The sequence below is a fragment of the Physeter macrocephalus genome, chromosome 5 (assembly GCF_002837175.3).
Source record: "Physeter macrocephalus isolate SW-GA chromosome 5, ASM283717v5, whole genome shotgun sequence".
NCBI classification, from domain to species: domain Eukaryota; kingdom Metazoa; phylum Chordata; class Mammalia; order Artiodactyla; family Physeteridae; genus Physeter; species Physeter macrocephalus.
This window is the reverse complement of record NC_041218.1, coordinates 57,820,121-57,834,352: the sequence shown is the minus strand read 5'-3', so window position 1 is coordinate 57,834,352 and position 14,232 is coordinate 57,820,121. Positions and strand designations below refer to the sequence as shown.

Genomic DNA, 14,232 nt, shown 5'->3' with positions numbered 1-14,232 from the left:
AGCCAGATCATGAGGGTGCCGTGGGTCAACTGCACTTGAACTTGACCCTGAAAGCTCTCAAGAATGGTTAAAGGATGTTAAGCAGGAATGGAGTGAGCACAGCTGCAGATATAGTAGAGAGGACAGAGTAGAAGGAGGCAGACTTAGTAGGAAGAGACCCCAGAGGAAGCTGTTGGGCCTGCAGGAGAGGACAGGTTTGTGGTGGAACTGCCAGGATCTGGTGATTTCCCTGGTAGTGGGGGTGAGTGGGAACCTGGGTAGGTGGTGATTTTGGTGTCAGAGAGAGGGTATCTAAGAGGAGAAGCATGTTTCAGAAGAAAGACAAAGCATGCATTTTGGAATTGAAGTACCTATGGGAGTACTGAGTGGTGATATCCAGGAGACGGTTGGATATGTGTGTCAGATACTCTACAGAGTATGGACTTGAGGGTTATCCACAAGCGATGCTCCCCAGGAATTGTGCATCACATAAGAAAAGCAACGGCCTGAGGATATAGCCTTAGAGAAACAATCATTTAAGGGACTGATTGGGGAAGAGACGGCCAAGGAGTTACTGGAAAGTCACTAGGACAGGACCCCGGCATTCTGCACTTATATCACTACACAGACCCAACACACCCACCCCAGGTTCTCCTTCAGCCAGCTGATTTGACTTGCTGCTTTTCTAGTTTGTGACCACCCATCCAGGACTAACAGGGTACCTCTCATAGAGTAGGCACTCACATGATGAACTGAAGTTCACTTGGACCTTTAAAGCCTTGATGTCTAGAGTAACACCTTTTTTAGGTAGATCTGCTTAGACATTAACAAAATGAGAGAGAGTTTGTAAGGCTCAGAAAGAGATGGTAAGTGCCACTGATACCATGAAAGGTCAGAGCCTGGATCCTTGAACTCCACCTTCATTCATCCTTCAGTGGGTCATTATCATTCCCGCTTGGACACAGGACGCAGGCCTCTGTCTGCTGAGTACCTTTTCCCCAGAGATTCCCTTCATCTCTATCTCAGCTTATTTTCCCTCTGCCATTGCCCTTTGAGTCTTCTTACGCATCCTCTGATCAAATCAGGTTCAGCCTCACCTCCTTCCACAGATCCAGTTCCTTTTTTAAAAATTCATGATTACTGAAAGGTCCTCAATTATTATTCGACATTGTTGTCCCCATATTCTCCAGGCTAGAGGACTGCCTTTGTCCACCATCAGCACTGCCCCCAGGAGTTAGTTCCCTGTGGTTCATTCATGTATCCAATCATCAGATAATTGGTGAGCACCCTCCCTGCATTACACTATATATATACTGTGGAATGATTGTAAGGAATGACTGTAATGGAAAATAGAATGGGTCAAGAGCTATAGAAGTACAGCGGGGGGCTTCCCTGGTGGTGCAGTGGTTGAGAGTCTGCCTGCCGATGCCGGGGATGCGGGTTTGTGCCCTGGTCCAGGAGGATCCCACATGCCGCGGAGCAGCTGGGCCCGTGGGCCGTGGCCGCTGAGCCTGCACGTCCGGAGCCTGTGCTCCGCAGCGGGAGAGGCTGCAGCAGTGAGAGACCCGCATACCGCAAAAAAAAAAAAAAAAAAAGAAGTACAACGGAAGCTCAGGGGCGAGCGATCACTTCTAGCTGAGAGATCAGGAAAGGCTTCCTGGAGGAAGTGATATGTGAGAATTCAGAACAGCAGACACTCAAAGAAAGAATGTCCCACAGAGAGAACCACAGAAGCAGTGGCCAGGTAGTTAGAAATCAGCACATCTAAGTGGGAGCCAGTGGCCCCAGGAGAGTCTGCACAGCTGAGGTTCTGGAAGGACAGACAGCCTTCCTGCTGGTAGTAGATGCACAGCAGAGGCCATGATCGTAATTGGCTCAGTGCTGAGAATCTCATTTTTGTGTAGACTTCGGCCATTTTTTGTCATGTATCAAAACATCTTTTTCTGGCCTTTAGGTCAGAAAATGCATCCTGTTGAGATGACTCCATTATTATTTGTTGCAAAGTACTTTGTGTGTTAACTTTTATTGGTATTGAATTCTTTTAATAGTTCCCATTTAACTGGCTTATAATGACAAGACTGTGCTGGGAAGAATTAAAATTCTGATTGTTTATGATATCTTAATTTAAATGTCTGATTTTAAAGAACTGAATTTTGAGGCCCTTTAGGAAAAGTCAGTGAAATTACCACAAATTTTTTTTAAATTTATTTTTGGCTGCATTGGGTCTTCGTTGCTGCCAGTGGGCTTTCTCTAGTTGCAGCAAGCGGGGGCTACTGTTCGTTGCATTGCATGGGCTTCTCATTGTGGTGGCTCCTCTTGCTGTGGAGCACGGGCTCTAGGCGCGTGGGCTTCAGTAGTTGTAGCACACGGGCTCAGTAGTTGTGGCTTGCGGGCTTAGTTGCTCTGCGGCATGTGGGATCTTCCTGGACCGGGGCTCGAACCCATGTCCCCTGCGTTGGAAGGCAGATTCTTAACCACTGTGCCACCAGGGAAGCCCACTATCACCAATTTTGATTTTCACTTTGCAAAAGCATAGACGTCTTCTGGAGGGAAGGAACACACTAGAGAGTTTTATACTGGTGTGAAGCAAATAAACAGCTTAGAAAGCCTTCACTTTGACAATATAAAAATCCTAAGTTAGTTATTCCATATTTCTCAGAAATCATTACAGAAGTTTACATTTGAGACTTGTTGAAGTCAGCCCCAGAAGAAGAATCACCACCCTGGTCCCCCCCATAAGTAATCACTAAACCAAAGGGCAGGGGCAAGGATGTCTTGGTTCTGTATAGTATATGCATTTTTAAAATCTTCATTACCATTGCCACATCATTTAGGGCCTCTTAGAATGCTAACAGAAGTCACTTTATAGATCATCCAGTCTAAATGTCCTCTTTGACAGATGTGAAAGCTGAGAAAAAGTCGCCACCCACACTAGTTTCTTCATCTGCAAACTGGATGTGTTAGTCAGGGTCCCAACAGGAAATAGATGGCACACTCAAAATAAGACACTTCAAGGAAGGTTTGTTTACAGAGACAAGATTTACAAAGAAGTGGATTTAGGGGAAGCCCAGCGAATGGTACCTAACTTGAGTCTTAGTTGCATCAGACTGTTACCATTCCCAGGCTTGAAGGGAAGATGGGGAGCAGCTATTGGAGTTGGGTAGAGTGGGCTGCCCGGGATGGACACTGGCTTTGTGATGGCAGCACTGCCAGCTCTGGACAACCTTGCTGGGAGGAAATCAAGGTGTTAAAGACTCAGCCTCACTCTTCTCCTTCTCTCCAAACTCCTGCCTAGGCTTCCCATTGGCCAAACCCAGTAAGAAGCTGGAGGCAAATGGTAGATACAGATCCGCCTGTGAGCACTGGGCCCATCCAGAGAGGCAAAAGGAAGATAACCAGCACAATGTGCATACCATGCTTTTCTGCTCTTTAAGCATGTAGCCATAGAATAAGGATGATTCAGATAGCATCTACTAAGGTTTTCAGGATCTTGGTGAAAGGGTACATGAATAAAAGACTGTAAAATCTAATATTAAGTAAGAATGCTTTACTCTGACATGTATTTTGAGTCAGAGTTGGCCTTGGCTCTACTTTATCTTATACTGTTATTGAACTGTTTCAAAAAAATGTGAATAGAGATCAAAGCAGTTTAAACAGATACATCCACTTGTGTAAATATCCTTGAACTCCCCCATCTTCCGCTCCCCCTCCTGTTGCCAAATCCATTCAGCACCTCTAGAGGCTGTTAATACATGTAATGATTGTAATAAACATAGTATTTGCTTTGGTTCCAGCTGGCTCCAACCACCAAACTCTGTCCATAGCTCCTATTGTTAACTTTGCTTAGTAGACAACTGCATTGTTACCATTAGAAGCCACCTTTATCATAGATTTCTAAGTGTTGATCTTTATACATTGTATTCATTGTTTCCCTCAACATGTCTTTTGACCCGTTATATTTTGTGTTTAAGGATATATAGAATTATTAAACTTAGAGAACATGTAAGTAGAAGTTAATTGATTACATTGTTGAAAACGTTCCATATTACTTCATGCACTAAAACCTTGAAACATTTTTATCAATTTTGCCTATTCTTATAAAACTTTCAATTAAAAATTAATAAATCTTCTTACCTGTGACTTAACTGGTTTTAAGTTAGGCAGTCTTCCATCAGAAGTTTTTAGAGGTACAGAACTATAATAGTTCCTAAGGAAACAGAATTTATATTTTACTGTCCGGGAAATTTGTTACAATTTGTTCTCAAAAACTTGGAAATTACAGAAATTGTCATTATTTGAGATATTTTAAATTACAGTGACTTAAAGTAAGGATTGAGGGACTCTGGGTTAGAGAATGGACCAGCCACATAAAGTAGCAAATTAAAACTGGGGAAGCTTTTGATACGTGAGATAATATTATATACATAATACATAGGGAACAACTATTAGATTTATGTATACTGAGAAAGGCAGTAATTTGTTATTTTAAATGTAGGCTCTAGGCAGTGTTGGGGTTATTTTCTTGGAGAATTAACTAGAAATGTACAGTTCATACTTACTTTGGAATTGAAGCACATTGAATTCTACAAGGGTTAAACCAAAAAGATTTCTCTTGAGACAAACGCTGATAGTTCAAATAGAGTATAAACATAAACCTAATAAATGATCTAATGCCTCTCACCTTGTTACAATGATTTACACATAAACCAAGCAAAACTCTTAGGGATACCAAAGAGATTTTTAAATCTTAACTTTCATTGAAGTTATCAAATGGGAATTTGATGAATACATGTCACACCATACAGAGCACTGTTGTGGTTCAGAAGTAAGTTTTGAAGTTATAGAAACCTTTTTCTTAAACCCTTTTTTAAGGAAATCATTTAACCCCAAAGGATAGTTTGCCTGTTGATTTGTGGATGTTTGGAATGCTGAATGAAAGGTGCCGTGTTGGATGTTGAGAAAGGAGCACAAGGTTGAAATCAATCCCAGGGAGAATCCCAGCTCTTCCACGTGTCAGCTCCATGACCCTGGCTAAATTACCCAACCTCTCTGAAATTGTTTTCTCAGCTATAAAATTTGCTTACCGACAGCAGCTGACTGATCTTGTGCCTCTGAAATTGTCGTCCAGCCCCTCCTTTCCTTTCCACTTGCCACCTCCCACACTGCTATGTTTCCATGACAACTGTCCGCTTAAAGCTTGATGTCTATGTATAGAATCCTGGCAGACATTTTTGTATGCATAAATGATTATTATATTTATACTGACATGTAATCTGTTAATAAAAATTGGAAAATATTTCGTTCTGCTCCAAAACTTCTCTATTCACTTAACAGTGTATCATGGGCATCTTTTTATGTGAGCAGGAATGAGCAGGATGAGAACTAGCTCATCTTTTTTGATAGCTGAATAATATTCCCCTATTGGGAATTACTGTGGAGTAAACATCCTTGTGAATACCTCTTTGTATACTAGTCTGAATATTTCTATAGGATAAATTCCCACGAATGGAACTCTGCTTTAGAGACATGGGGACTGTTAATTTCATAGATACCACCAGACTGTCCTCTAAAAAGATTGTGCCAATTTGCAATTTAAAACATACAGGGTTCCCATGAACTTATGGTTACCGGGGGGAAGGTGGGGGGAAGGGATAGATTGGGAGCTTGGGATTGACGTGTACACACTGCTGTATTTAAAATAGGTAACCAGGGGCTTCCCTGGTGGCGCAGTGGTTAAGAATCTGCCTGCCGATGCAGGGGACACGGGTTCGAGCCCTGGTCCACGAAGATCCCACATGCCGCGGAGCAACTAAGCCCGTGTGCCACAACTACTGAGCTGCCCTCTAGAGCCCACGAGCCACAACTGCTGAGCCTGCAAGCCACAACTACTGAAGCCTGCATGCCTAGAGCCCGTGCTCCGCAACAAGAGAAGCCACCGCAATGAGAAGCCCACACGCTGCAACTACGGAAGATGACGAGCTCTAGGGTCCGAGTGCCACAACTACTGAGCCCACGTGCTGCAACTGTGGAAGCCCATGCACCTAGAGCCCATGCTCCGCAACAAGAGAAGCCACCGCAAGGAAGAGTAGCCCCCGCTCGCTGCAACTAGAGAAAGCCTGCATGCAGCAACGAAGAACCAACGCAGATGAAAAATAAATAAATTAAATAAATAAATTTTTTTAAGTTTAAAAAAATAAAATAGATAACCAGCAGAGACCTACTGTATAGCACAGGGAACACTGCTCAATATTCTGTAATAACCTAAATGGGAAAAGAATTTGAAAAAGAGTAGATACATGTATATGTATAACTGAATCACTTTGCTGTACACTTGAAACTAACACAGCACTGTGAATTAACTATACTCCAATGTAAAATAAAAATTATAAATAAATAAATAAAATAAAACTTACAGGGTTCCCATACCATGACCAACTCTGAATAGTGTCATTCTGTCCTTTCTGCCAATCAGGCAAAAATGATACCCTCTTATTGTGATGGCTTTCTTCCTTTCTTCCTTCCTTCCTTTCTTTCCTTCCTCTCTCCTTTCTTTCTTTTCTTCCTTTCTTTTTATGAGATTGAGTATCTTTGATAGTTTTTTCTTCTTTTGAATTGTCTTTTCATATTTTTTATCCATTTTTCTGTTGTATTGTTTTATTGATGTAATTTGTTTTAGATGTTTTCTCCCAGGTTGTCATTTATCCTTTCCTTTACTGTATTTACAGTGTTTGCTGAAGAAAATTTCTGGGTTTTTTGGTTTGTTTTTTGTTTTTGTTTTTTAAAATAAATTTATTTACTTATTTATTTTTGGCTGCGTTGGGTCTTCGTTGCTGCCCGCAAGCTTTCTCTAGTTACGGCGAGCGGGGGCTACTCTTTGTTGCGGTGCACAGGCTTCTCATTGTGGTGGCTTCTCTTGTTGCAGAGCTCAGGCTCTAGGCACGCGGGCTTCACTAGTTGTGGCTCGCGGGCTCTAGAGTGCAGGCTCAGTAGTTGTGGTGCACCAGCTTGGTTGCTCTGCGGCATGTGGGATCTTCCCAGACCAGGGCTCGAACCTGTGTCCCCTGCATTGGCAGGTGGATTCTTAACCACTGCGCCACCAGGGAAGTCCAGGATTTCAGTTTTAAATAGCTGGATCTATAAATCTTTTCATCTCAAGCTTCTAGATTTCCCATGATGCTGAAAAAGGCCTCCATAGCCCAAGGTCCTTTTATGTTTTCTTCTAATACATTTTTCTAGCTCTCCTTACATTTAGCTCTTGCATCTATACAGTTTCTTCTTAAACATGGTGTAAACTAGAGATCAAACTTATTTTCTTCCAAATGGGTGGCCAGTTGTCTTGCTTTCACATATTCTAGTGCATTTTCTCTCTAAGATGAAAGAGACCACCTATAAGAATATCTTATAAATATCTTGTAAATATCACCTTGTAAATCAGTATCTCATTATCTTGCTGGACTTTATTCTTCTTTTAATCTGTTAGCACCTACTATTTTATTTGCTGTATCTTAGATTATATTTTGGTGACAGAGGACAAATCCCCCTCATCCTTATTTCTCAGACTATTTTTGGCTCTTCTTAAGTGTTACTCTGCCAGAGGCACCTGATTGTCAAGGTTACTCCCCCAAATCACTGGATTGTCTTAAATTTTTGTGTTAATACAGGAATAATGATTATCTTTATGATATGGCTTTTTCCCATCTTAGTCATGGTCTGTCTCACCATTTATTTAGCTTTTATTTTATGTTCTTCAGTAATAGTATATCATTTTATTTATATAGATCTTGCTGTTTTTTAATTCCTCAGTGTTTCACACTTTTTTTTTGTTACTGTATGAATGGGATCCTTTTTTCCATTATATTTTGTAACTGATTTACTAGCATTTGTGTATTTACTTTGTATCTTATGTCTACCATCATCTAAATTTTAATTATCTGAATAATATTTTTTTGTAATAAATTTTATTTTCCAAAACATAAGGCCAATGTGTATAAGGCAGAAACCCTTAGAAGTGCAAGGAGATTCTGGGGGAAGGAAAACACAAACTCAGTTCTCTTTCAAAGTTTGACAAATAAAGTATAGAAAAATATAAGTAAGGATCTGTATGAGACAAACTCTGATTAATAAAGAACTTTACTCCTAAAAGAGAGTATCCTCCTTACACCCTACAGAACAAAAGCCAGTTATGTGCATAGTCATAAAGAAAAGAAATTCTAGGGACTTCCCTGTTGGTCCAGTGGTAAAGAATCCACCTTGTAACACAGGGGACGCTGGGTTTGATCCCTGGTCAGGATACTAAGATCCCACATGCTGCTGGGCAACTAAGCCCTAGTGCCACAACTACCGAGCTCGCGCCTCAACTAGAGAGCCTGCATGCTGCAAACTACAGAGCCCACTCGCCCTGGAGCCTGTATGCCACAACTAGAGAAGAGAAAAACCACATGCCACAACTAGAGAGAAGCCCGTGCACCACAACGAAGAGCCCGCATGCCTCAATGAAGATCCCTCGTGCCGCAACTAAGACTCAACGCAGCCAAAAATAAAATAAATGATAAACAAATCTTTAAAAAAAAAAAAGAAAAGAAATTCTACAGGTTACATTCTCTGGCTGTGATGCAATAAGACTAGAAATACAGCAGCTAATAAATAATCTGATCATAAGGAAATTTTAAAACTTTTCTAAATAATTCTTCAAATTAGTTTATTCTTGGATTAAAGAGAAAATTAAAGGTAAATTACATAGTATTTAAAGCTGAACAAAAATGAGGACGGTTTATTTAATAATATATAACTAAATGTTCTATCATTAACCAAAACTAAAATAATAAATTACCCAAGTTTCAACTCAGAAATAAATTTTAAAAAACAAAGAAACTAAGAGGGGGGATTTAAAAAGATAAAAGTAGACGTCAACAAATTATTAAATAAAACAGTAATCCTCCCAAAATAGAAATAAATCTTGAAGTCAGTTTCTTTTAAATAAATAATATAGCTAAATAACTGACAAACCTGATTGATATAAAGAGAAAAAAATTTTCTTTCTCAGAAAACCAAGAAAATAGATGAGATTAAAATAATTACAAGAAATACTATGTACAAATTTAAGCCAATACATTTTAAAATCTAGATTAAAGAGTTTCATAGGGAAATTCCTTATTATTACTAGAATTGACTCAAAAAGAAGTTGAAACCTGAACAGACTAACTACCAATAAGAAATTAACGAGATTGTTAAAGACATAATGCTAGGAAAGGTCCAGATCCAGATAGTTTTATGAGTCCTTTCAAAGGACTGATTATTATGTCATTTATAATATTCCAGAATATAGAAAAGGATGGAAAGTCTGCATATCCTTAATACCAAACATGAACAATTACACACAAAAAAACTATAGATCAGTCTCATTCATCAGTATAAGTTAATGTCGTAAAATAAATATTAACAAATAGAATCCAAAGGTCTAGTAAAAGAATAATAAACCATGATTAGGAATGATTTATTCCAAGAAGGGAAGGGTGGTACAATATTGGGAAATCTATTAATGTAATTAATATATCATTAGTAGAATAAAAGAGTGATCAAATGGTCATTATTAACAGACATTTTAAAAAGCATTTGATAAAAATCTGTTACCCATTTTGAGTGGTCACTAAATTTTAAAAGGACTAGAAGGAAACTTCTTTAATATATCAATATTTTTCTTATTATTTTAGTTGTCTAAACATTTATTTGATGATCATAATAAGTATCACTGATTAAAGTACTGAAAATGAAGATAGTGCTACCTAAAGTGTTTTAGAATGGGTAATCAATCAGAAATCACAGACTCTTTAGAACAGCTTAAAATAATGCTGTATTTGGATTAAACTTTTCATCTCATATGATGTTAGACTTTATTTCGAACTGAAGTGAGAAGATAAATATGTGATCTCACAATATCTGTGTATGTCTGTAAACCACTGGACTGGAATTTTATGGACAGTTTGCCCCTGCACTTTGGTATACAGTGTATTAGAGAAATGAGGAAATGTTCCTCCAGCTAGAAATATTAGTAAAGCAGAAATAAATTATTTAACTAAAAACTAGCGTCCAGAATTGGACACTCTTCTTAACAAAAGTAGTGACTATCTTCTTTTTGGGGGTTGACTGGTAATTGAATTTTGCCCACTTATCTTCTGGGAATGATTGCCTTAAAATCATCAATTTGGTATTTGTTAAAACACAATTGTTATGTGTGTAGTATTATGATGGGCATTTACAGGCATAATGATGGATGAAGTTTGGTCCATGCCCTCTGGAAGGACCCATATTATGAACTATGTTACAAAGTATGATTTTTTAGGTGGCAGTTGGTTCAAGGAGGTGATGATGTCAAACCTGAGCTTTGTAGGATAAGCAGAATTTCAGCCTGTGAAGGAGGAAGTAGAGCTTCCCAGACTAGAACAGTGTCAACAAAAGCATGGAGGCAGGAACTGGAGGATAAGTTTGTATAATTGAGTGGTTCTCAAACCTAGCCAAGGGTTAGGGTTTAAAGAAGTTTAAACAAAAAAAAAAAAAAAAGAAGAAGAAGAAAAGAAGAAGAACTCCAGTGGACCCACCCATGAAGATCTAATTCAGTTAGGGGCAAGATAAGGGCCCAGACACATGTGTTTTTCTAAAAGCCCCGTGGATGATTCTGATGTACAGTCAGGGTTGAGAGCCAGTGGTGTGGTCTCATGTGGGAAGGATATGGAGGTACTGTGAGTTGACTGGACTCAACTGGGCTGTACTGCTCCATGTGACATTGGCAGGGGCCACAGTCACCTGGGGGACCAATCAGGCTGGAATGTCCAAGATGACTCACTCACATGGCCTTTCAGCTGAGAGATCAGCTGGGGCTGTCAATTGGAACATCTTTGTGGGCTTCTCATTGCATAGCAGCTGGGTTCCAAGAGGAAGCATCTCAAGAGCAAGCATTCAAAAAGGCCCAGGCAACCAGGCTTCCTATGACCTAGCTTTGGTAGTCTCAGATGTTACTTGCACCATATTCTGTTGGTCAGGCAAGTCACTAAGGCCAACTCAGATTCAATGGAAAGTGAACTAAACTCCAATCCTTGATGAGAGGAGTGTGCATATAAGGAAAGAAGGAAATTGATGGCAACCATTTTTTTTTGAGAATTGCTACTGCAGTCTTTAGGCACTAAGTACTATAGCATCAAAGTACACAAACAGAATTTCAGGAAATTTAGACATCAGTGAAAGTACAATTAAGTAAAACAATAAGTAATGATAAAAAGAATCTGAATAATATAAAATGCTTATGTAATGGATTTATGTATTGAATTCCTTTATATACCTTCATTTCAGACATCCATAGAATTTCTGCTCCCCACAAAAAAGCAGCACTTGAACCCCTATATACTCTTACAAATGTGGAGCCTTAATGATATGGTTGTGTTTGTTTTATCTATTGTTATACTGTGCTCAGTATTAGATGGGGCTCTTCCCATATTGGGATCTCTTCCTCTGGATGACTTTTTACACATGGTATAAACAATTGGGTTATACATTCTCTCTCAAGTTCTTCTTCATGTTTTGTTTTCTGGAAAGAGTGGCATTGAAGGGGGCTTTATTTTGATTCCCCACAGTCTCATGATAAGAGTAGTTTTGACTTGATCGGGTGCTCGGTAGACTTCAAGGTCACCATCCAGCAGCCACTGGAATAATCTTCCAGTTTCCCAAAATTGCTGACGTGGGAATTGAGCTGAAATCGTTGCCATCATCTGTTTTCCATGTATTGTTTTTTAAAGCCCCTTAAGAAAGAAATAATTGTTTTAAGGTAAGGGTTTGTTTAAGTCTTTGCTTTTGCTTTCTGAAACTCAGTTATTTTATCGTACTAGTGAGACACCCAGAGTCCGAGGTGGGAACCCAGGTGGTGGGGGTGATGTAATTTCCTGGCCTGTCAGTGATGAGTCCTGGTTACTTATTGCTTCTGTCCGTGACCCCCATGTGATTTTAGGAGTTCTTTCCGAGCTGAGTCTTGGCATTAAACCACCCGGGATGAGGAGTCAAGCAAACAGCCGTCCCCCTCGGTAACGCTCCGCTCCGTTTGCCGTTACAGGTCGTCACGCTGTGGTACAGAGCTCCAGAAGTCTTGCTTCAGTCCAGCTACGCCACCCCTGTGGACCTCTGGAGTGTTGGTTGCATATTTGCAGAAATGTTTCGTAGAAAGTAAGAAATACCTTTTGTTTCACTCTGTCTCCCTTGGAAAGAAACGTTTCGGGTCTTGGATAATTTAAGTGGCAGCCTGGCATCCCTCTTTCAAGTAGGAACACGGTATCCAGCCCCACCTGCCTGCGGTTCCCACTTCCAAGCATGTCCTGAAACTGCCTTCTCAGTCCTTACAATGTAGTTGGGTGTGGTTGTAGCTTCCGGCTCTTGGAAACTCTGTTTGGAAGGGAAAACTCCAGTGTTTGTACAATTTATTTTGTTTTTGTTGGCGATGAGAGGATGTGGCAAACATGAAGCGTGTTATGGTTTTTTTGTGTGAGGAAACATCCTCAAGGTGGACTTTTCCACAAGACGAGGACCAGGGCTGTTAAGTGTATGGAAATTTTTATGGTGGGTTGAAAAAACAGAATGTTTAGACTGAAAAGGCACAGGCAAGAAAGATGTCTGCGCCATTTCAGAATACTTGAATGAAGAGGAGGGGTTAGACATATTCAGGCACTATAGAGAGCAGAACCAAAGATATTAAAATTACAGAAATAAAGGTTTTTGCTCAAAGGCAAAAAGAAATCTAATGATTAGAGTTATCTGAAGAGAAGATCAAGGGTTCATGAAAATAGTGCTTGCTCAATGGGTGTCCAAGAAGAGACTGGACCACTACACACTGTAGATGTTTTCAGTGGCATTCCTAGAATGGGTGGGTGGGCTAGATGACCTCCAGGGCCCCTCTGAGTCTGAAAGTCTGTGGTTCATTTGTTTGATTTTCAGGTCATAAGAAATAGCCAAACAATATAATAAAGATCTGCCAGGAAAATAATCCAGACCTGGGTACTAAATTCAGCCTGGTCAAAATTAAACAGAGAGCCTAATCATAATCTAATCTCTCTTTGTCTTCTATTTTTATTTCCATGGGAAAATGTGAGTTGGGAAGCTGAATATTTTCCCACTGGACATGTTATATTCAAAACGTAGCTGCGTGCTAGCTCACAAGAAAAAGAGGTAGTCAGCCATTTCTTGCTTGTCTGTCTGTTTGTTTGTTTTAACCAAATGAAGCTTTGTGCATGTAATAAATTTGGGGAACTATTCTAGACCTCAGCAGATTCATCTGTAGCTCACAGAGGGGGATCATGGCAAGGTGATCAAAGTACACAGATGTTTAATGCAGGCCTATTGTGTGCCAATTACAGGACCAAACCTCTTTCCTTGTGTTAGCTTTTTATTCCTCACGATAAGAGATAACTGAGATGCAGGGGTAAATTTATTTGTCTAACATCAAACAGCTAAAAAGTATGAGGGGTATTACTCCAGAGGAAGTCTTGTGACTCTGGTGGTGTTTTTCTACCAAGGAGGGAAGAAAAAATATATATATTGAATTCAGCTGCAATGTTTGCCAAATAGGCTAAATAAGTGGTTTTGGAAGTGTGGTTCTTGGACCAGCAGTATCCAAAAAGGTGACCTTTTTGGAAGTGCAAATTCTTGGGCCTCACCCCAGACCGACTAGAGCCGAAGCGCTTGGGCTGGGGCCCAGCAACCTTTGTTTTCACAAGCCCTCCAGGTGATCCTAATTCATCCTCCAGGGTAAGAACCACTGGGTTTGGATGAGAGAATCAGCAGGAATGGTCAGTCGTTAAATGTGCAACTTCCAGACCTCTCTCTTGAAATTCTGATTCATTATTGGACTGAGGCCTGGCGTTCTTGTTTGTTTTGTTTTTATTTTTTTAAATATTTTATTTATTTATTTATTTGGCTGCAATGAGTCTTTGTTGCTGCGGGCGGGTTCTCTCTAGTTGTGGCGAGCAGGGGCTACTCTTCGTTGTGGTGCTCAGGCTTCTCACTGCGGTGGCCTCTCTTGTTGTGGAGCATGGGCTCCGGGCACGCAGGCTTCAGTAGTCGTGGCATGCGGGCTCAGTAGTTGTGGCTCGAGGGCTCTAGAGCACAGGCTCAGTAGTTGTGGTGCACGGGCTTAACTGCTCCACGGCATGTGGGATCTTCCCGGACCAGGGCTCGAACCCGTGTCCCCTGCATTGGCAGGCAGATTCTTTAACCACT

General features: G+C 40.3%; 1 protein-coding gene across 7 annotated transcripts in view; it reads left to right on the top strand.

The window, feature by feature from the left end:
- The window catches only part of CDK6 (cyclin dependent kinase 6), a 236,923-nt gene that overhangs the window by 149,952 nt on the left and 72,739 nt on the right, over nt 1-14,232 (top strand). For all 7 annotated transcript variants that reach the window (XR_003679891.2, XR_003679892.1, XR_003679890.1 and 4 more), the window contains exon 5: nt 12,077-12,186. Coding sequence is in view for 4 of the 7 variants with exons in the window: in XM_024130746.3 (XP_023986514.1) it covers nt 12,077-12,186 (110 nt within the window). In the remaining 3 variants the exon portion in view is untranslated. The remainder of the gene's footprint in view (nt 1-12,076; nt 12,187-14,232) is intronic.